The sequence below is a fragment of the Parus major genome, chromosome 11, assembly GCF_001522545.3.
Source record: "Parus major isolate Abel chromosome 11, Parus_major1.1, whole genome shotgun sequence".
In the NCBI taxonomy this organism is placed as follows: domain Eukaryota; kingdom Metazoa; phylum Chordata; class Aves; order Passeriformes; family Paridae; genus Parus; species Parus major.
In genome coordinates this window covers 1,035,831-1,058,755 of record NC_031780.1, presented here as the reverse complement: position 1 = coordinate 1,058,755, position 22,925 = coordinate 1,035,831, and the positions used below count along the sequence as shown (strand labels likewise).

Sequence of the window (22,925 nt, the reverse complement as noted above, 5' to 3'; positions counted from 1 at the left end):
AGACAAAGCAGCCTTTCACACCTTCTATCCAGACGGATTTTCCCCTGCCCAGCCCCGCTGCAGCTCAGCCCAGGGCAGATGGTACTCACGCTCTGGTGGCAGGGTGCCAGCCTGGGGCCTGGGACAGCCACTTGGACCGGGGAATTGAAAGGAGCAGCTCCATTGTCCTCGCTGCTGTCACCCAGGACACCGCGGAGTCTGTCGGAAACCGCGGCAAGCTGAGCTGCCACATCTGCAGGGAGGGCACAGGGACACAGGACAGCAGGCATGAAACATTCACAACACCCCACAGCAGCGAGAAGAAGCACAGTATAAACTAAGCAGACTCAGAAGTGTGTCAGTAAAAGCTTTAACCAGCACAAAATGTTGGCTGGGGCACAGTGGATCAGCATCCACAGCATTATTTTTTCCCAGTGTTGTTACCAACACACCTCAGGAAGAGTTTTCACACCAGAGAGGAAAATGCTTTGCAAAGGGGGCCCAAGTCAGCAGTGATTGGTGTGATTATCACAAAAATAAACCCCAGATTAAGCATGGGAATACACCAGACACTCAAATGTACATATTCATAGCTGGAAGGATTGCCAGCTCTGAAGGATTACCAGCTTCAGGTGCCAGTGGCAGTAACTCCTGCTGTGCCTTTGCCACACTTTATTCAGAAAGCTTTTGGGACAGTCAGTGAGGAGCAGCTCCCTCATACCTTCCCACTGAGCCTGGTCCACAACCAGAGTCCTGAGCTCAGCTAGCTCAGCCTTCAGCTGCTCAAAAGGCTCTTTGGAATGGCTGGGCTCTGCTTTGGAGTCATCTGGACAACGAGGAGAGGAAATGCATTCAGCAATCTCAGCGTGCACTTTCTGGAGAGGCAGAGTTTGCTTTTCCTGAAGCTCCAACAAAACCCCAAACTGTCAGTCTGCCACACACAGAGCTTTGTTTTTACACTCAGAATGTGCTATTTAATTAATAATTGATGGGTTTATGCCTAGTTGCAAAAAGGAATTCAGTTTTTAAAGACAAGAGGCAAAAAAGTTCTGTTTTCAGAGATTTCTTCCCACTTCCTCCAGCTCCACCCCTCACAGAAACATTTGCTGTCCTCAGGACTGGAGTCAGGCTCAGAATGCAGACAGACATCACAGCATGGATACACCAGCAGCTTCTCCAGATGCCCCATGTTACTCTGGCTTTTTGTTTAAGAGAAGGATTAAAAGGAAATGCCTTTTACCACTAGAAAGAGATGCCACCAGCGACTGCCACAGCCCCAAAGCCACCCCAGAGTTCTTAGGAACGGCCTCTTGTACAGGGGCTGGGAATAAATCACCCAGGAGCCAGAAGAGCAAATGACAAAGGTTGAAATTGCTACTGGTTGTAAACAAGCTGTAAAAGAAGGTGTTGGGAGCCCACTGAGTCACCTGCGTGTGCAGAGCTCAGACAAACGGGGTTTGGGGCTGCCCTAAACCCCGGGGTGTGCCGAGCCCGGGGAGGGGCAGGGAGCGGGATCAGAGCGCAGGGGACACAGGGGACAGGAGGGGACACGGCTCAGGGGTGGCACAGGCCAGGACAGTGCCACTAGAGGTCAGTGGCAGCGCAGGGACCCGTCTGTCCCGGGATCCGGGGACGCCTCTCCAGCCGCAGCATCTCCAGAAAGCTCCAAAGGCCCCGAGCAGGGCTTGGCTACGGATTTTCCTCCATAGTCAGAGCACGAATCTGTAATTTATCCCCACCACGCTCTGGGAACTGCCTCTGCTCCCCAGCCTGACCTTTCATTGTGTGTAATCCACGGGAAGGTGTGTTTGAGACAGCCACTTGCTGACAGAGACAGCAGAGCTCATTAAATACCCTCATTAAATATCCAAAATCCTGCCCCAGTAAAGCTGCAGCGATGGGACCCGAAATCACCTCCCACACAAACACCCATAAACCAGGAGCTGCAATCCCTTTCCCAGCCCCTCCTGCCCCCCCGGATCTCCCTAATCCCCTCCTAAAAGAGGATGCCAGGAGTTCAGACAGCACAAGTGTCATTTGCACAAGGGATCAGCACAGCAGCTCCCCAGCACAGCAGATTCCCAGCTCAGGCTGCAAATGCTGATTCATGGAAAGGTCCTGGAGGTGGAATTCAGCCAGCTCAGGCTCAGGAATCATCTGCAGCCTCAGCACAGCACAGGGCTCCCAGGGACTGCAAAAATCCCACCCAAACAGGGCTGGCAGAAAAAGCCATTGCAGGAGGAAGAATTTAACACCTCAATACCGCATAAATGACATAACACTTATTTATATGGGTTAAATACCTATTCAGCCATAAATCTTTGAAAATTTTCATCTCAGGAGGGCAGCAGTGGGAAAAACTAACATTTCATATTGATCTATAAGTAAATGTAATTTTTACCTTGTAACACCTTCTCTTTCATAGCCTGACAGGCTTGCAGGTATGTGGAGTACAAGTTTGAAGGTATTTTATCAGCTCTGTGAAAAAGAAGAGATTTATTATCCTGCATAACCACAAACTGCAGCTTTATTAAATAAGCACAAACAACAGCCCTTCTATGAAATGTAATTAGAGGGACTCTGAAGCATAAAGAGCATCTGAAGCATTTTTTAATTATCTGACATGAGGGGCAGAGATTTCTACCCAAGGCTTTCACAGCAAGCACCACACATGTGTAGCACACACCAACCCAGTGCTGTCTATGCTATTAATTAATATTTTAATGCCTATTTAATATCTAGTTGATGTCTTAGATCCCATAAGAGAGTGAGCTGTGAGATGCAGCATTCACAGATGTAAAACACGAACGTGCTGAGACCAAGGTGTGACCTCCTCTCTGCAGGGCAGGCACTCGCTGCTAGGAACACGTCCCATGAGACTCCCCAGAACTCAGCTGCTCCTCTTACAACTTTAATTTCACTAAATGATCCAGTCTCTAATTTTAGAGCCAGACTGGAATGACAAGGCAGTACCAAGCACCTCATTTGCAGGCAGTGTTGCAAACATTCTTCCTTCATGAGACGTTACAGAGGAACTACTGGATGTAAACTAGAGCTGTTCCTGCAGTGCAGAAAAGCACTTTTAAACACGCATGAAAGGCAAGCTCGAGTCCTGAGAGGAGCTGTGTCCTCCTGGGGCATCATCCTGGTGCCCCTTGATCATCAACAGACATCTAAGTCTCATCTTTCACTCCCCCTTTACCCCCTCCCAAAAAGCCTTTCACAGAGGGAGCTCACACTCCTGGGGAAATTTTATATTCAGCCTTCAAGATTTGCATTAAAATGTACCTGGCCTGGAGCCAGAGGGGCTCCTAAATAATGATTTCACAGTGGCCAGAGGACTAATTACAGACCTGAAGACAAGTTCTTCCATGCACAACCTGCAAGCCACAGACCTGAGCCACCAAGCCCTGCCAAGAGGTTGGTTGTAACCAAGGTGTCTGATAATCTGATATCAAACACCCCAAAAAGAAAGCCCAGCAGCACAGAAAACAACACTGGGAGGTCTGGATACCTCTTTAAGGAGTCTATAAAAGCCATGTGTCCATCTGGGGTTTTAGGGAGCTGCAAGAGAGGAAAAGGCAGGTCAGGAGCAAATTATCTGTGTACAAACACACAGCTGATGGGAGGGGCAGAGGGAAAAGCCAAGTACTGACCACACGGGGCTGGAGCAAAGCTGGAAGGAACCAGGAAGTGTAATATGGTCGTCTGAAAATGCTGAGAAAATAAACAGAGCCAAGTGTTAGCAATGCCAAAGTGCCATCTCCACACCTCAGGGGTTAACTTGGCTCCTGCAAATACAAAATGTTCATGGCAACATGAATAACCACAGACAAACCAGGCTCAGACTAGCCAGTGGTTTTTAATTTCTTTCATTTTGCTTTCTATTGTAATAATTTTGGACTTCTTTTTGCACAGGAGAATGTGCCCTTTCACTCTCCCCACAAATATCCTCTATTAAGATGACTCCTCAGGAAGTGGGAAGAACTTCCCCAAACCTCCCTTGCTCATATCCTCCATTTTTCTTGTTTCCTTGTTTCAGACTTGGCTCCTACAATTATTGTTGTTGTTGTTGTTGTTATTATTGTTATATTATTATTATTACTATTATTATTACTATTCTAGCTAAGCCCAGGAGGAGCTGAAAAGCACACAGTACCTGGCTTCTATCACAGAGGTTGGGATCTTCCTTGTGTTTTCAAATATCTGAAGGGCCTTTTCAACATCACGGAGTGCCTGGGCCTGGGGCTGCCTCACACAGGAGAAAGATGTGAGAAATGGAGGGTGATGACAAACTTACCTCTTCTGCTCTGAATTTGCTTCACTGTGATTCTATTTCAGTTGTAGATGTGGAATTAGGACACATCATCTCCCCTTCCAGCCTGTGCCTGCAGGCAGAGGGACTGACACCCAGGGTTTCTCTTGCTGGAGTTGTAAGACACCACAAGCTGCAACAAATTTCTCAACTGACAACCAGATCAGACTCGGGAAAATTAAATTAAATCTTTGCTTATGCCTCTGAGTTCATCACAGGACTGGGTTTCTTGTATTATATGAATCTACCCTGCCTCCTGCCTGTATTTCATGTAATCATCTAATCATCTTCCTCTGATCAAAATGTAGGAAGGAATAATAGAGCCAAACTCTTCCTTGTAAATTACTGTTGTTACCTCAAATTTATCATGAACCACAGTGTGAAACTGCAGGGTGTAGTCTCCACCCCCAAATCTCCTTTGGATATCCACACTTTGGTCTCACACCACAGAGATGGAGAGTGCTCCATCGAAAAGAATCAAGATACCTATAAAATGTGACTCCATGAAAACTGGGGAGATCCTGTATTTACAGCCACTAAAACCTCTGGCTAAAAGCTGGAGACTTTGGCAGCACACTCAGCTTTGGGATGGCAGGGAGGTCGATAACCTCGGTGTTTTTCCAGAGGAAAAGAGATGTGGCTGGTGAGAAAAGTGGGAGACAGCAGCAGTACCTGCACAGCCTCATCGGCAGCAGAGAGGTCTTCATAGAGCCCCATGTCTTCTATGGCCACCTGTGTGAGGGGAGAGGTGCAGGAGGTCACACACAGCAGGGTTGGACAGATCCAGAGAGAATTCTTCTCAAAAGAGACAGTATTTCCTGACCTTGAGGTCGGCCAGTCGAGTTTTAGCCAGGGTGATGTACTCCAAGAGCAGGGAGCGGTGCTTTGTGGGCACAAAAGGTGGGTACATGATGTGCACCTGAAACGAGAAAATCACAACAAGATTTGCCTTTGCTCCAGGAAATCCAGGTAAGATTCTAACTAACTCATTCTGACTAATGTTTACCTCAAATATTCCCCAAAGAAAGCATTATTGCTTGGTTAAGGATCAATCATTTTCATGGCAACTGACAATAATTTTTCCCAACAGCAAACAAATAGAATCGGCAAAGTGCTTGAACTTAATTCCATGAAAGGAATTCTCACCATCAATAAAAGAACCTTGTCCTTCCTTATTTCAGGAAGGAAAGGGTTTGAATAATGAACCAGAAGTAATGCAATTACTGCAACAACATTTATAATGAGCTGAACCTACTGAAAGGTGCCAGGACAGTCACTTTGGGGGAGCTCTGGAGCTGAAAACCATCTCTGTCAGCACCTTCTCACCTTCAGGTACTGAGCAGCTTCAAAGGGCACCAGCTCCGACAGGAACTCAAAGAGGAAGACCAGAGTTTTCTTACTGCTCCCATGGTGGCCACCAGCATTCCCAAAGGAAGCCTGAAACAGGGGAAAATGGCAAGACAGCCTTTCAGCGTGGAGAGAATCCTCCCCCAAGCAGTGCCATAACTGAGCACACCAATCCCAAACATCCCATTTCTGTCAGGAGAATCCTTCTGGAGAAAAGGCTCCAGAGAAAGCTTATAGGATCATGGAATGGTTTGGGTGGGAGGGATCTTAAAGACCACCTAGATCCAATCCCCTGCCACACTTCCACTGTCCCAGGCTGCTCCAAGCCCTGTCCAGCCTGGCCTTGGACACTGCCAGGGATCCAGGGGCAGCCACAGCTGCTCTGGGCACCTGTGCCAGGGCCAGAAATTCCTTCCCAATATCCCATCCATCCCTGTCCTCTGGCAGTGGAAGCCATTCCCTATGTCCTGTCTGTCCATCCCTTGTCCCCAGTCCCTCTCCAGCTCTCCTGGAGCCCCTTTAGGCGCTGGAAGGGGCTCTGAGCTCTCCCTGGAGCTTCTCCAGTGAGCACCCCCAGCTCTCCCAGCCTGGCTCTGGAGCAGAGGGGCTCCCTTGGATCACGGTGACTTCTGTGGAAGTTTGCTGCCATGAGAACACTTAAACAAAGCAACTTTGAGATCCACCAGAAGATTGAGATTCATGAGGACCCACAAATCTGCAGGTTTCTACACAAGTTTATCTGGGCATCCTAAGGAAAACAACCAGTCTGAGAGCACAGAGAACACAAGCAGTTTGCCTTTTGATACCTCCTGGACGCTCTATCAGCCAAAGCTGAGCTTAGATTTGCAAACTCATACAAAGGAATTTCCAGGTTGAATTTATGTGGAGATTTGCATCCCTAAAATACCCACCTGTTTACAGTTGAAAGCAACAACCAATTATCTGTAAGGTCAAACACAGCAATTACAGCTGCATGCAAACCTCCAGGAAACAGGAATGCTTCCTCTGCCACAACCCCCAACGTATGCAATAACAACAGTGCTGCTTATCAAGATACTGAAATCCATCCAAGGTGATGATAATAACAGGAATTACATGTCTGCATTCCTAGCAAATAACTAGAACAGGCAAGGTGGACCTAAAAGATGAAAGGAGGGAAAACTGAGGAAAGCCAAATAAATTTATTCTTTGCAGACTCAAAGGCAGTAATAAATATTCAATCATTCCTAATATCAGTAACATCACTTGTACTTTTCTTTTTTATTTTTCTTCCCCTTTCTCATTCCTGGTTATCCTGTCTGGAGCAAGGCTTTCTCCACGTAGCAGAACGTTCCTTATGCACAGGTTGCCTCACACAATTAAAGCAAAGCTCACCAGTCAGGCCTCACTCAGTCTCACCTTAAACCACTCTGAGTAAGGCATGAAGACAGCAGGGCCCTCCAGAGCAGCCTGACGAGCGATCAGGAACGCAGTGATCATGTTTTCCATGTCATAATTCCCAAAGGCCTTTAGCAGGAGATGGCTCAGTAGATCTAGGAACATAAAACAATAACCTCACACTTTGCTCCTGACAACAGTGCTGTATTTTCTGCAGTAAAGGAAGACAAATATCTGTGATAAAACACAAGGCAGGACATGTATTGCAGCCTGGAGAACCTCTGGGGTGTGATTTTATTTTTTTATGCACTTTCAGCTGTCAAACACACTTGGATTTCCTGCAGGCAGTCCAGCACTGGGATAATTAGTAAGGAATTCTCACAAACAAGCTCTGCTAGCAAAGGTGAGCTAGAACTAAGTAATCACTATGCCAATTAATAACGAAGGTAATTATCAACCAACCACCCTGGGTTGTACACAAAGTTGGAGAAGTGGCAGGCACGAGGCCTGGCATTCACATCACCACAGACATGGAAAGTCTGAGTGGAAAAGCAGATGTCCTGCTGCTCTTTTCCTTGCAGGACCCCCAGCCAGCCCCCGTGGATGACTCCCCTGCTCCCCACCCCAGCAGCAGGGCACACCCCAGGCTGGCAGTGCCCACCTACCCTTGAAGAGCTGCTCAGCCTCAGCCTGGCACACCACCAGCGTGGACACACAGGACAGGACGTGCTGCCAGTTCACCTCGTGGGTCTCCAGGACTTGCTGCAGCTGGCAGATGGATTCCTTCACACTGAATGCCACCAGCAGCTGGAGGAGTGATGGCAAATCCTGTTAGCCAGGACATCCAGCCACAAGAAAGAGGGGAATACAGACAAGACTGACAGGCTTCTCTGTGACTTTTTCAAGCTATTCTGCAGCTTTTGGGTCAGCTTCCCAGGCCCAAATATCAGCCTGGGCTGGAACCAGCACCAGCTACAATAAACAGTAAAATTCCCATTATTTCACAACTCATGTCTATTCTGTACCAGCAAAAATTCCCATCTCCAATCAGCATCTTTGTTCTCATTAAGTGCTCTGCACTAGCAAAAAACACCATAGCTCCTTTCCCTCATGCTTCTTTCTCCCAGAGTTTCAGGTGATTGGTTTGGATTCTGCAACTGGATAATGTCACACTGATTTCCAATAACCTGATTTCAGGTATTTCAGTGGATATAAACCCAACATAACAAAGTTCTCTGAGTGGCACACGAACCTTGCGGTACAGAGCTGTGAGCAGGGGAGAAGTCCTGGTAAAGCTCCACTCCTTCTGCATCTGGATGGCATCAGACACTGCACCCACAGAAAGAAAACTTCAGCAGCAGGTTTTAAAATAAACCCAAAACACATAAGTTTCCCTTGTGCAGCCATTAAAAACTGCCCAGTGTAATTGTGTCTCCCATTTGGCTGTGGCACAGGGACTGGGCCATTCCACTATGGCACTGTGACCCCAGAGCTGTTCTGGTGATCACACGTGCGTAGGCTGACGTGGCACATGCACAGAGAATCACCAAGGAATCAGCTTTTCCCTCATTAACCTCTCTCAGCTGGGAGCCAGCAGTGACACAGCTCTCCCACACAACAGACAAGCAGCTCCAGATCACAGCTCATGGGGACTTTACCAGAGATTTTATAGCTCAATCATATTTCTTCCTAAAAACATCAAGCTTCACAATTACTGATCTGGGATTAGAACTTTCCTGTCCAAAACTTTCTCCTGAACTATGACCCTCAGATGACTTTTTTTTCCTGATTTGTCACCTGCTTATACAGACCCCAGGAAGGAGCTGAGAATCAGGAGGCTGCTCTGGCTCTGGGTCCTCCAGGTAGGACACACCTGGGCACACCTGGAAACATCTGTCCCTGCCCATTCCCACCTTTCAGCACGGGGTTGTAGGTGAGAACCTCGGTCAGGGTGTGTCTGAAAAACTGCCTCAAGGAATCCGGGTGAGCCACACTTCCATAAAGTGACACGTTGAACACATTCAGCCTGCAAAGGACAAGGAAATAGCAGAAACAGTGTCAGCCAGGTGATCAGCCAGGTACTGATTGATTGTGATCACCCAGGTACTGATAACAAATGATCCACTAGCTGCTGATGTCATAGGAACAACCAGGTGCAGTTTAGGGTGAATGACTGATTTTTGTTCTACATCCATCTTCTCAAATTGCCACAAATATATATTTTGTTTTGCATGTATCAATACAACCCAAACAACTAATGGCTACTCAACACTACAGAGCCATCAGATTTACAAATGTGAGTCTGAGGTGTATCCCAGCAGGGGTTTGAAGGTGACATGCACAAAGCAGTTAAATAAAACAAGTTTGGAATCAGGAATCAGAGATGGTTGCACCTTCCAGGTGTTTCTGCTCAGAGGCAGTGAGAAAACGTGATGGGGAATTTTTGGCATGACAAGAGGGAGGTCCAGGGTTGGCTCCAACACTGCCAGAACCCACTTTCCTACCTGGTCCTTATCTTTATTACAATTACATATTTTATTAGAGGAGAATTCCAAGCAGCAGTAGCACTGGGAGGGGTGGGGGCTGTGTCAATAAGTAAAAAAACACCTCACAGCATTCCTCCTGTTTCTGTAAGAAGAGCAACAGTGGATAAAATCCTCCTCCTGACACTGTTTGGAACGTTTCTTACCAGAACCTCGCAGCCTGCACCATGGAAACATCTTCCTGCTTCTCTTTACCAACAGCATCAAGCACCCCTGGACCCCAAAACACACAAAAACCCAATGAGAAAGGAACATGACACTAAACCCCACATGGGAACAGACAGGAATGAGCAATTTGTGCCCCTTTACAAAGGTGACCCCGCTAGGGAAATGTGCAGAAGCCACTCAGCAGCTCAATTCTTACCAGATTTTCTCCAAAGTGACACAGAGACTCAGAAACTATTACCACTGCCCTTGAACCAATTAAAACACGTTCCCAAGAACATGCTAATAATGAAGCCATCTAAAAATGCATACAAATCAGCATTTCATTCCCAAACCCAACCCTAACGCATCAGTGAGGGTGAAGCCTGTCTGGAGGCAGGGATTTGCACAAACTGAATTAACCACCCTGCAGACCAGGGTCCGAACAAAGAACAGGCTGGGGGAGGGCCACGCGTTTGTAATGTGCCGTTTGCATAGCAGGAATTCCTTTAAAAGCTCCATCTGCCCCAAAAGGATGGGTAGAGATCAAACAGGTTGGCAGCTTGCTCAGTGCCGTTGTCTTGACGATCAGCCCACACCACTCCGAGCCCACAGACTGGGAAATCCTTTTGCTTTGCAGCCTGCTGCAGCAGCACTTCTGCTTTGTGCCACCCCGCCCTTAAAATCCTCCTCTTTCAACTGTTAAAGGAGCTTGGTTTGTGTATTCAAATCATTTCGTTAAAGAAAAAAAAAATAAAAATAAAATAAAATTTACTGAGCAGGGGCAGCGAAGCAGAGGTCCCTCACATGCCACCACAGCTTTAGGATGTAACACTGCTCTCCTGCTGAGGAATACCTTAAGGTTAAGTAGGGGAGAATAAAGCAAAGGAGATAAACTCAGCTTATCTTCAGGCACAGCAGTTCAACACTGCCAGATCACTACAGTGAACACATCGCTCCCAGCCTGTCCTTCTCCTCCTCTTAAGGTCTTCAGTAATAGGGAATTCTTTTACATTAAAAACCCAAATGTTCTCCAAAGATTAATGAAGTGAGACCCCCTCAAAGGTGACCCAAAAGTATGGACTAATAAAATATCTTGTATGCATTTTGCAGGCACGCAGGCTGCGAGCGTGGCAGTGCAGGCTGCGCAAACGGGAAGGGCAAATGAAGAGCAGGATGCAGACTCCTGTCTGCCTGCCAACAGCCTGCTCCTCCTCCTCCAAAATCCCCACTCCTCTGCTGAGGAGGGCTGCTTTTCAACCCTTAAAGGGCCACCTGAGATGGGATTCATACATATTAAATAATACAGCACTTCTCTTGCAGCTTTCTCTTTTTAGAAGAGCTCGCAAGGGCTGTGAGGCATTTCTGTGCACAGACAGCGCTCCCTGCGAGACCTGGAGCAAGGGATGGGGCTGGCAGTGCCCACAGGGATGGAGAGGGGTGCTGTGGCCTGGGATGGATGGGTCACCTTGCAGCAGAGAGAAGGCAGCAGGCTCTGCAGCAGCACAAGCAGGAGTGCCAGCCAGGAGAGCTGTCACTAAGGAGACAGGAGTGACAGCAGCTGCAGTCAGGTGACACCAACCAGGGGCTGGGACACGGCAGGGGTGTAAGGAACGTGACAGCAGCAGGTACAGCACCTCCCTGTGAGGATCAGCTGTGACACAGGACAAAAATAACCCCGTGTGAGTGTGTTTAGTCTCCCTGTGTCGGGATTTGCCGGTAAATCAGGCGCTGCTGCGCTGAGCCCTCGGCACCAGGGCAGCTCAGGCCAGGGCTGGCACGTTGCAGTTTGTGAACATCGGTGTTTAAAGACTACACACCTACACTAGATGTCTTTGCTCAGCACAAAAATAGAGGTTTCAGAAAACATCAGCCTGCAAATCCAAACAGTGAGTCGGCAAAAATCGCTCAACGCTGTCAATTCAAAGTTTCATTTACTAGGCAGGAAAAAATCAATCTAAGCATCAAAAGTGATCCTGGCCTAACCTCTGTGCTCCACCTGCTCCCAAGAAAACCTGTTAAAATCAGGAAATGGGGTCAGGTATATGATGTTAAAGCTGGGAGCAGAAAAGAAAAGTAGCATAAAAGGCAAGAAATTATCTGCAGTATCTGGAGACACTTTAAGAGAACCACAGGGAAAGCAGAGGCAAATAAAATCAGTGACATAAATATTATGCACAACAGCACAGACAAAGCAGCCAGGCAAAGGATTTCTCCTTAGGGATTCAGCAGTGAGCAAGGACTAGAAGTCTTGGAAACAGCAGTGGCTGCACAATGCTGGGATCACAGCAATACTTACATGCCAGCATTCTCTGTAAGGCAGCACGGCAGATCTGTTCAAAATTGACAAATTAAGGGATTTAGAGTTTTAAAGAGCTGCAGTTCAATGCAAAAAAAAAAAAAAAAGTAAACTGACACAAAGCATTTTGTCCCTCTTAAAGCTTTGCTTTGACCTTAGGCTCTGCAATAGAACAGGTAAAACAGACAGAAATAAAAATAAAAATAAAATAAAAATAAAATGTCTCATATTCTGATGGAATACCCAAGCAATCCAGGTGAAAGGAAGCTTTAAAACCCCTTGATGTACCACCTTGGAGCAATTCTCCATACAAAAAGTCTCACTCCTGGCTTCACCATTTCCCCCACTCCAGCACCTGTACCACCACCCTCTCCTTGCAGCTCCAAGCTCTGAATTATTTGTACTCAGCCAGAGCCAGAGTTTAATGGAATTGCTTTATTAAAGCACCATTTGTTACCAGCTTCATTTTGTCCTTACATAGGAAACCTTCTGGAATTCCACTTTCCTTCCCAGCTCCGAAGCCTGCTCAAAGCCATTCTGAAGAAACACGACGGCAAAGTCTGCAAATCAAGAAGGAATTGGTGTTCCAGCATCCCCTCAGCAGAGACACTTAGCTCCTCAGACACTGGAGGGATTTTTTTTCCCTAAATAAACTAAGAAAATAAATAATAGAAATTGACAGGGGGGAAATGGAACTCTGAAGTATTTCTGGCCCAAAATCCCAGACACACAGTGCCAGTGTTTCACCCCTGAACCACACCCCTCCCAATTACACTTTCTTCAGTTACCATAACTCCAAGGGATGGAAAAATTCAAACCAATTATTTTTTAAAGGGAGAAAATCTGCTAAATTTGCCAAACATAGAAAAAATACACTCCCCAGAGAAATGAGGCAAGGAAGCACAAAGTGAGGCCTGTGCTGTTACTCCTCTGAGGTTCTGCCCTGCACCCAGCCCAGGGCCTTGCCTGAGAGAATTCGTTGTGCCAGCTCCATGTCCCCACAGGGGATGTCCCCAGCCTGCTCACAGAGGCCACAGAGGCTGCTGCAGAGCCACTCCACTGCTGCTGGGCCTGCTGGGCTCCTGCAACACACAAAAGCACCTTCATTATTCAGTTCAACCCTTCTTGCTTTCTGTAACACTCAGCTGTCTCCACCTGTGCACTCTGCCCTAAATTTATAATAAACTTCATTTATTTAATTTGGACCAGCACGTTTGCTTTACCAACAGTTGCTTTTTATATTATTTGCTTTATAGAATGATCCCACAACACACACATGCAAAGGAAAAATGTGTGTGAAATTGTGCATCCAAGTATTTCCTCATCCCTGACATGAAAGTGTTTCCGCTGAAAAGCCTCTGCTAGAAGAATTTCAGTTCAAATTTCTAAGACACACGGATAAAAATGCTTCAGAAAAGAAATTAAATTCTTACTCTATTGCCTTTGGTTCCCTTAAACTGCTTTCATTGTGAAAAGACAAGCAAACCAATATCAGAAGCCTAGAAGATCACTGGGACATTCCTTTGACACAGTAAGGAAACAACCTGAACTTCACAGATGGGTGGGTTGTTAGCTCTGTATCATGGAATAATGGGATAGTTTGGGTTAAGGATGGTTAAGGAACCTTAATGTTCATCTTGTTTCACCCCCTGCTTGGGCAGGGATACCTTTCACTCGACCAGGTTGCTCTGAGCCCCACCCAACTTGCTCTTGAACACTCATTGGGGGGGAAAAAAAGCAAAATTCTTAGACTGACAATTCTCTGGAGATTAACTCTGCCAGACTAAAAAAAAGTGTAAGGTTTTGTGAAGATGGAAACACCCACCTTCTGCAGAGCAAGACTTTTCCTCGAGTCCACTTGGTGGACACCAAGCAGCCACCACACCTAAACTGGGCTAATTACCCCAGAGTAACCCCCCAAGCCCACAGCAGCTCCTCAATCCTGCTAATCTGATCCCTTGCCAGCACCTGACTATATCCTCAGTCCAGAATACTCATGACTAATCCCTGATTATGTTTCAACAGGCTTTAGGAGATTAGCTACATCTGCAAAGCTCCAGAGCCCCGCTCACCTCTCCAGCAGCTCTGCCAGGCCAGCGATGTCAGCGCTGTGCAGGTGCCACACGGCTTCCAGCACCGGGGGCTCCTAAGGAGATGTCACCATCAGGTCACAGCCTGCACTGGGCAGTCAACACTTGGCTATTGCAAGTGATACATGAAAAATAAAGCTGGGTTCTGTTCATTCCAGCTATCCAGAAATCGTTAAAATTTAAAACTGGCAACACAGGAAATACGTGGTGATGAAAGATGATGCTTCCTGGAAATTTTGGGGGGTTTAGGGATGTAGATGCATCATCATTTTAAATGTTGTTGGGCAAATAATGGATATATTCATCTTTCCCCTCAGGAATCAAGAGGAGCAGGGATATCCCAGGAAACAGGTGACACAGCTGAGTTTCAGGTCTTGTTAATGCAGATCCAGATGCTGATTAGAAAATTGTCTTTTAGTCTATGAACTGCTTATTAGTCTCTGTGGAACAAGGTTGCCACTCTCAATAGAGCTGGGATTGCAGGAGACTACAGGGAGAGACTCTGCAATCAACCAGGCAGAAAGGCTGATGAACACAAAGGAAAAATGAACAAAAATCTGCAGCAGGCAGCAGACATCACTCCTGTGTGGATCAAATTGCTGCCCTGCGATTGCCCTTCCAGCTGCTGCCCAGAACAGCATGTCCAGGAGAGTCCTGAGGTGGCAAAACAGCACGGCAGGGTGCACCTGGCAGGGAAAGGTGCAGCAGCAGCAGCTTCTGAGCATTCCAGGCTGAACCAACCAGGCCTTCACAAAGCCTTCCCACCTTGGGAAGGAAAAGGGGGCCTCGGGCACAGGGAAAAGCCAAAGCCCCGGGAGCTTTCTGCGGTGACCAGCAGCTGCCTCACACCCTGACCCCAAACTAGCCCACATACTTTGTCTTCACAACCTAATCTTACTGTAACACCCTCAGTTACAGAGTTATCTCTCACTTATCCCCATGTCTGCCCCAGGACCAGATCTTAATCAGCCTGTGAAACACACAGGTTCTATTTTCAGCTCAGGAGCGGATATTTGAGACCAGAGCACAGCCCTTTATCTGGGCAGATCAGCCTTTTCCTCCTTTCCCATGAGAGCAGGGAGGAACCAGAACCATCCCACTCATAAAAAGCCCTTAAGTCCACTCACAGCACCACCTGTCTCCACAAAATACACCCAAATAAAATCAAGACATCCCATTTGTGAGGCAGCACAAGCTGTTATCTGCTATCTGTTTTCTTTCTCTGTGACCTCACTTTGTCCTATCATCACTCTCAGGTAAACAAAGCAGAGAACCAGGATGCCAAAGACACTTGGAATATTGCTGGCAAAGCTGGGAGTTTCTGCACTGGACCTGGAGAGCACCCCAAAACCACCACCTGATCACCACGGTGCTGTCAATGATCTTTTGTGGCAGTTTCCAATAATTCAAATAATTCCCAACCTTGAGTTTTGAACCCTGAGTTGAAAAATCAAATCCCACTGCAGAGACAAGGAAGCCCCCACTGAACTTTCTCTAAAAAAATCCAAAACAAACAAAAAACCCCACCATCTGTAATTCAGCCCATGCTTTTGGAAGGTCAGGAAAACCAGTCATTCTCAGGAATTCAGAGATGCCACATCCCATGGATGAAACCTCAAGGTCTGTAACACCACAGTGTTTCTCCATGAGTTCTCACCTTCATTTTCCACATTTCCTGGCAGAAGAGGGAGCGACAGAACACGTTGTTTGCCAGCAAATCCTTCACAGTCTGAAGCAAGCAGGACAACCTCTTCTGGCATCACCCAAGAAACAAAGCAGAAATAATTCCATTTGTGAATAACACACTCTCAGGAAAACAATTTGTTGCTTTGCCCTGTTTTCTGTTTTTTAAATGGTGAAATGATGGAGAGAATTCAGGGCAAAGGCCTAAACTTCTCTTTTTATATATCTTGTACTTCTGCAAGCAAATCAAACACCTCAGTGAATAACTGCCTGCTCGTGTTTGAGGCTTAATCAGAGCAGATAAACTGTGCTTAGAGTCAAACCTAACTTTTTTTGATAATTTTTTTTTGTTTAAATTGATAAATTGTTTTGTTTTGTTGCTAAATTAAAGAGAAAGCTTTCCCCTTACTCTCTGGTCAGAGTTGAGCAGTGGGACTCTTGAGGGGCTGGCAGAATCCTGGCAGATCTGCTCCACGTTGGCAATGGCATTTTTGGCTGCCAAGGTCGCTGTGGGCACACCCAGTTTTGAGGCCTGTTCCTGCAGAACAGAAACTAAACAAAACAGCAAAGCACTGTCATCACCAGGCAAGTAAGAAACAAGACAAGAACAATGAAAAGAAAGTAAAACAGATTGCACATAAAGGCAAAAATTCAATCTGAGGAAGAGTTCTTCCCCACATCTGGCCTGGCACATGCTCACCTATAAATGACCCTGGTGACACTCCCTGGTGCTCTGCCCCATCCTGCACATCTGGCTTGGCTGAATCTCCCACCTGGAAACAAAAAAAACCCCACAAAACTCTTAGATATCTGTCACACACATTTACAAACCTATCCCTTCACTGCTGGAGCAACTGAAGTGAAATTAACACAGAGATCCCACATGAGAATGAAAAAGCACAGATTTCACCTTACAAGAGATGTGTGTTTAGTTATTGTCAGTTTATGCAGAAAAAAAGGAGATACAAGTCAAAGTTCCTCATCCCCAGGGACCAAACAGCTCAGCAGCAGCACCAGGAGCAGAATTTCTATAATCCTCATCTTTCAAGTCCTTTCTGTGAAGCCACGAGGCCATAAATATTTGATGAAACATGTCCAAATGTTGGATCATTTTCTAGCTAAATGCCCATTTTCTTTTTAAATAGAGAAATATTCTCTAGAGAAAGACAGATCCTGTACTATGGGAGATATTTGCATTATCTGTTGTAGCTGTAAAATCAGTGTGTGAGGAGAGGGAGAACGTGGCTGAATCACAACAGTGGCCCAAGATAAGGTTGTTGTGAAGACAGTCATGTTAGTCAGGTGTGGTTGGTAATTCAGAGAAAAGCCAAGTCTCTCCTGAATTGTTTTCCCTAAATTCACAAGAAGCCAGTTCTGACTCAAAGGAAAATGTACTGTATTTCCTTTTGTCCCAAATCCAAACCATGCTTAACCATTTTTATTCTGTAAAACATTGATGGAAAAGGGATAACAATCTGATTTCTGCAACACAGAGCTTTCAACTTCATCTTTCTTCATCTTTCACTGCTGGTTTTTCTTTCCACGTATCACGGAAAACTCTGTTCCTGGGACATTGACTCCACAGCCAGTGGCACCCACCTCCAGCTGGGATCTCCCACTGTCCCAGCAGGGCCATGACACCCTGAACTGTCCCGTTCCTACCTCCAGGAGAAGGTCACCCAGGTTCTGGTGGCGATCCAGCAGCCGCAGAGCCGCTTCCTGCAGCTCTGCTTCGCTCCCAAAGGAGCTTTTCCGCTTCCTGGCTCTCCCTGCTGAGAAGTTTGGGTTTATTAACCAGTGTCAGGTCACCCTGAGAGCACCTCCCTTGGCTGTGGGTTGGGGTTAGGGTTAGGGTTAGGGTAAGGGTTAGGGTTAGGTTTGGGGTTGGGGTTAGGGTTGGTGTTATAAATGCATATCATATTATTGGCTTTTCACAAATATTATAATGAATATTAAATGTATAAGATTAGAAAATTTTGTTGTATTAATATAGTTTCCTTTATTTCTGTTATTGATGAAACTTAAAAATAGTGGTATAATACATATATGTTGGGCTATAACATGATATTAAAGCACAAACTACTTTTTCTGTTTATGTAACCCAGAGACTGAAAAAGAAAATAGTCAGAGACCCCCTGGCATCCTAAGATTATCTTGTCCAGATGAAGACAAGCAGTCCTCCAAGCCCTCCAAAGGAAAAAATTATGGCACCCGTTATCGAAGGACATAAAACCTAGTGGCACCTAGAAGATTTATCTATTGAGAAGAGGGGGGGAAAGGAAAAACTAAACAGAGGAACACCAAAAATCCTAAGAAGAATGTCTGAATATGGATGAGAATTTATGGATATGTAGTAGGATTCTATTTTTAAGAGACAACCCTTTGTTAGTAAGGTGTGTTCTCTTGGCTGAATGCAGAGACACCCAGCCGTATCTGTATACTTTATTTTTATCTCCCGATTGTCTTTTTATTAAACTTTTAAATTCCATAAAAAATATGTGAACCTCGTTTTTCACAGTTGGGGTTAGCGATAGGGTTGGGGTTAGGGTTGGGGTTAGGGTTAGGGTTGGGGTTAGGGTTGGGGTTAGGGTTGGGGTTAGGGTTGGGATTGGGGTTAGGGTTGGGGTAAGGGTTGGGGTTAGGTTTCCCACCTCCCGCTCCCTGCTGTTGGTGGATGAGGGCAAAGCGGGGTTGTGAGGAAAACACACGGGGACATGAGGGCACGGAGACGGGGCTGTATGAGGGCAGACGTTGTGTCCCGAGGGCAGATGTTGTGTCCCGAGGACAGATGTTGTGTCCCGAGGACAGATGTTGTGTACCGGGGCACGGAGTTTTGAGGAAGGAAGATGTGGGTGGCTGTATGGAGCGGGCCGCGGGGACAGACAGAGGGGTGTGTGCAGGTAGAGAGAAGGGATGTACGAAGGCAGAGCGGGGACATTCACGCCCCCCGTCCCTTCCGCTGTTCCCGCGGGGAGCGCCCGGCGCGGAGTTCGCCCCCGGGGCCTCCTCATCCCACACGTACCGAGCAGATCCCGCCAGCTCCTCCCGCCCGCGCCCGCCATCGCGGCCCGCCGCTTCCCGCCACGCGAACCAGCGCCGCCATTGGCTGCCGCAGGCCGAGCCCCCCTCTCCCATTGGCTGGAAGGGACGAGAGGCCGTGCCGCGCCCACCCCATCTCCGCTTTCCATTGGTTGAGGAGCGGCACGGTCCCGCCCCCTGCCGCCCTCTTGGTTGTGGCGGAGCTGGGCCCTGCCATGTTGGGAAGGGCGGCGGGAGCGGCGGGAGCGGTACACGGAGGGATGGGGGGGAACACGGGGGTCGGGCACGGTGAGGGGACCCGCTCCACACGGGCTGAGAGCTGCGGAGAGTGCGGGACACCGTGAGGGGACCCGCTCCACACGGGCTGAGAGCTGCGGAGAGTGCGGGACAGGGTGGTGCACTCCGGTCCTGTCAGCTCTGAACAGTGAGGATGCTGCTGACCCTGATCCCACCCGGGGAAGGGGACAAGAGAGGCTGGAATTCCCAAAGGGAAAAATCACCAGCATTGCTGGGAGAATAAATCATGGAATCATGGAATGGTTTGGATTGGAAGGGAATGGTTCATGCTGGAAGGGACCTTAAAGTTCATCCTGTTCCACCTCCCACCATGGGCAGGGACTCCTTCCACTGTCCCAGGCTGCTCCAAGCCCCAGTGTCCCAAGTCTTGGACACTTCCAGGGATCCGGGGCAGCCACGGCTCCCCACCCCTCCCACTATCCCGTCCAACCCTGCCCTCTGGCAGTGGGAAGCCATTCCCCTTGTCCTGACACTCCACACCCTTGTCCAAACCCCTTCACCCTCTGTTTCCTCAGATCTCTTTAAATCTAGAATGACCTCAAAGTTTCACAGGGAGCAGAGTAGAATTCCCAGAGGGATTTTTCCCTCTGATCTGATTCTTCCTGACGATGAGCCGCTGCTGTTGGCCACCACAGCTTGGAGCAGAAATGATGATTCTTTATGGAAAGATGAAGTCCCCGGGGTGTGTCCACCATCGGGAAGCAGCTCTGGCTGGAATTTGCCATGGATGGTTTATTGATGGATGGTTTATTGCGTGGCCTGGCAGGGTGTGAGTCAGCGGCACGTGATGCCAGGAGCCAGGCAGAACTTCCCAGCAGTGCCGGCAGATCCAGCACGGTGTCCAGCATGGACAGTGCCACGGGATCCCACTGAAGCTGGGAATCCCTGCCAGAGTCACATTCCTGAGGTGCTTTAATCCCCAATGCCATCTGCAGCTTTGTGTCAGCCCCAGATTTTGGGGTCTCCCATCTTGACTGGCCCCAGCAGGCATCCGAGCTCAGCATTCCAGAGTGCCCCAGGAGTTTATTCCCAAGGTCCCCAAGGGTGTTCCCAAGGTCCTTGCGATGCCTTCAAGGTCTTTGGGGAGTTTCCAAGGGTGACCTTAAGGTCCGCATGGTGCCCCCGAGGTTCCCAGGGTGTTTCAAATGCCTCTAGAGTGGTCACAAATGTCCTCAAGGTCTCAGAGTATCCCCCCTCAAACTCTGGCCATATCCGAGGAGCAAACTGCCCAGTAAAATGCTCCCTCCTCCCACGTTCCCACTTTATTGCAGCATGGAGGGAAAGCAGGAAAGGCACATCCACCCCACAGGTGCTCTGCGCGCTCATGTCAGGTTCCTGTGGCTTTGTAGGGATTTTTTTTTGCATATGAGAGCTGAAAGCCACGGGAATGGATTACCCACGAGGAAACAGGGGCACAGCCCTGCTGTAGGTGGCTGAGGAAGGGTTCTGTCTGTCCCCCCATCCCAGCTCCCCACCTTATTCTGCTTCCACACTGCAGGAGCCAGGAATTCCAACCCTCCCGTAGTGCCCTGACACCATTTCCCAACCACTTCATCTTTCTTTTCCCCCTAATTTCTTTCGGCTTTAATTCTATTTCCCTCATCCACACACACGCTTGGCTTCTGTTTGAGTTTTCCATGCCGGTAGCTTTTAATTACACCACGATTCCGTATTAATTACAGATTTACCCAAAGCAAAATGCTGCGCGCTTTATCATGCAAATGCCTTCCCATGAATCCTGCAGGGTGAGTTTTCCTTCAAACGCCGCACGTCCTCCCGCTCCATCCCCGACGGTGCCGCCCCGGCTGTGTCCGGAGGCGCTGGAAAGCTGGGAACCGGCCCGGCACGGCTCTGCTCCGGTGGGCAGCACGGGTGGCTTTCCTCCCGCATCCAAACAGGCTCCGAACCGGCTGGTTACAGGCTAAACGGGGCATTCAAACCTCTCAATTCCCACCCAGATGTCGGCGCCGCGGCCACGAGCTGCCCCGGGGGCGGCAGCTGGGCAGGATCCCGTGTGGATCCAGCTGGGGATGAAGCTGGCACCGCGCTCCTGACTCCCTGCAACACGGTCCCCACCCGCCCCACGGCCCGTCTGAGCCTTCCCGGAGATGCACGGACACCTTGGATCACTCGTATCCCTTCTCCCCTTTCTCAAACCCCGGGGCACCACCGGGGCTGTGTTTCTCAGCATCCCAGCTCCATTATCCCAGTTTCCTCCCCAAAGATGGAGCTGGCACTGTTCAGGTTCTCTGGGATGGGAACTGAAGAGGTTTTCTGTTCCATCCCGGGCTCTTTGACAGACATCTCCAGCCCTGGAAAGGCTCTTTGGCCATGTGGGACAGACGAGCAGCTGTGTGTCAGCTCTGTCCCTGTCCCAGCCCTGGGATTGATCCCAGTTCATGCTCATTGGTTAATGGAGCTGAGACAGGATTTTATTCTCCTTCCATCATGGAAATGAGAAGCTCATCATGACAAGAGTGTTCATTTGCTCCCTTTGACCTTTCTCAAGCACTGGTTGTCCTTTCTGCTGTGTCAGGACAATCCTGCCCTCCCCGTGTGTCTGAAGGGACCAGCTGGTGCCCAAAGGTGATCCTGCTCTTGTGTCAGACTTTCCCAGTGGCTGCAGGATGCCAACCCCACACACCACATTCCCATGGGATATTGTCTCCCTAGAGACTCCAGCTCATCCTGGCACCTTCAGCGAGCTCCTGCTGCTCCTGGCCATGCCCAAACTACACCCTGGTGCCCGGAACTCTTGTCCTTCCCTCCAGGAAGCTTTCCTGTCCCAGCCTGGCCCCTTCCCTGTGCCAGCTCCTCATCCCAGCCGAGTGCCCCAGGACTCTCCTGGCACCGCACTGCTCTGATGGCAGGAGTCCCCGTGGGCACTGGCATCCTGTGTACCTGCCCTCATTCCTGCTCGTGTGTCCCCAGGTGACCCTGGTGCCAAGGCCACCGTGTCCCCGCCCGTGCTGCCCCACATGTGGCGTGTGGGTTCAATGGGGCAAGAGCCAGTCTGGGCTGAGCCGTGCACCATGGCCACCCTGCTCCTCTTGGGGCACGGCGGGGTCTCGTGTCCCTCGGGGGTGTCACCCAGCACTGCTCCGCACCCGTGCTGGGCACTGCCCCATCACTGCCCCACACACACACATGGGGCAATCCGTGCCCCATGCCCCGCTGTGCGCCCTGAACCCTGCACTCTGCTCCCAGTTCACCCAGTGCAACCACTCCCTGCTGCCAGTCCCGCAGCCTGGGCGGGCCGAGCTGTGCTGAGCTGTGCCGGGCTGTGCCGGGCTGTGCTGAGCTGTGCCGGGCTGTGCTGAGCTGCGCCGGGCTGTGCCGGGCTGTGCCGGGCTGTGCTGAGCTGTGCCAGGCTGTGCCAGGCTGTGCCAGGCTGTGCTGAGCTGTGCTGTACCATGCCATGCCACGGGTGCTGAACGGTTCTGTCCTGCGCTGAGCCGTGCTGTGCCATGCTGCTGAGCTCTGATGTGCCCTGCGGAGCCGTGCCGTGCCGTGCCATGCCAAGCTGTGCCACTCAGCCGTACCATACTGCACCGAGCCGCGCTGTGCCATGCCACACCGCTGCCCCGTCCCATTCTGTCCCACGCTGTGCCAAACAATCCCGAGCCATGAGACACCGTGCCGAGCCGTGCTGTAACGTGCCGCGCCACACCGCGCCGTACCGTGCCGTGCCAGGCTGTACCGAGCTCACCGCGCCGTGCCGCGCCCACCGTACCGTGCCGTTACCGTACCGTACCGTCCCGAACCGCCCGGCCCGGCCCGGCCCGGCCCGCGCCATCCCGAGCCGCTCCGGG

The 22,925-nt window shown here is 49.2% G+C and overlaps 1 protein-coding gene across 7 annotated transcripts in view; it reads right to left on the bottom strand.

The window, feature by feature from the left end:
* FANCA (FA complementation group A) overlaps positions 1-18,839 on the bottom strand; it is a 32,406-nt gene extending 13,567 nt beyond the window's left edge. For 6 of the 7 annotated variants that reach the window (XM_015640237.1, XM_015640239.1, XM_015640238.1 and 3 more), the window contains exons 1-23: positions 18,800-18,839; positions 17,440-17,549; positions 16,478-16,550; positions 16,187-16,329; positions 15,752-15,847; positions 14,077-14,150; positions 12,971-13,086; positions 12,482-12,564; positions 12,005-12,038; positions 9,708-9,774; positions 8,932-9,044; positions 8,271-8,347; positions 7,684-7,825; positions 7,040-7,173; positions 5,621-5,731; positions 5,118-5,213; positions 4,967-5,026; positions 4,139-4,227; positions 3,636-3,696; positions 3,494-3,543; positions 2,381-2,457; positions 701-805; positions 90-232 (exon numbers count right to left, since the gene is read on the bottom strand). In XM_015640237.1, coding sequence (XP_015495723.1) covers positions 90-232; positions 701-805; positions 2,381-2,457; positions 3,494-3,543; positions 3,636-3,696; positions 4,139-4,227; positions 4,967-5,026; positions 5,118-5,213; positions 5,621-5,731; positions 7,040-7,173; positions 7,684-7,825; positions 8,271-8,347; positions 8,932-9,044; positions 9,708-9,774; positions 12,005-12,038; positions 12,482-12,564; positions 12,971-13,086; positions 14,077-14,150; positions 15,752-15,847; positions 16,187-16,329; positions 16,478-16,550; positions 17,440-17,549; positions 18,800-18,839 — 2,094 coding nt within the window. The remainder of the gene's footprint in view (positions 1-89; positions 233-700; positions 806-2,380; positions 2,458-3,493; positions 3,544-3,635; positions 3,697-4,138; positions 4,228-4,966; positions 5,027-5,117; positions 5,214-5,620; positions 5,732-7,039; positions 7,174-7,683; positions 7,826-8,270; positions 8,348-8,931; positions 9,045-9,707; positions 9,775-12,004; positions 12,039-12,481; positions 12,565-12,970; positions 13,087-14,076; positions 14,151-15,751; positions 15,848-16,186; positions 16,330-16,477; positions 16,551-17,439; positions 17,550-18,799) is intronic. The other variant, XM_015640240.1, reaches the window with a different exon arrangement.
* Between the last annotated feature and the right edge of the window lie 4,086 nt (positions 18,840-22,925).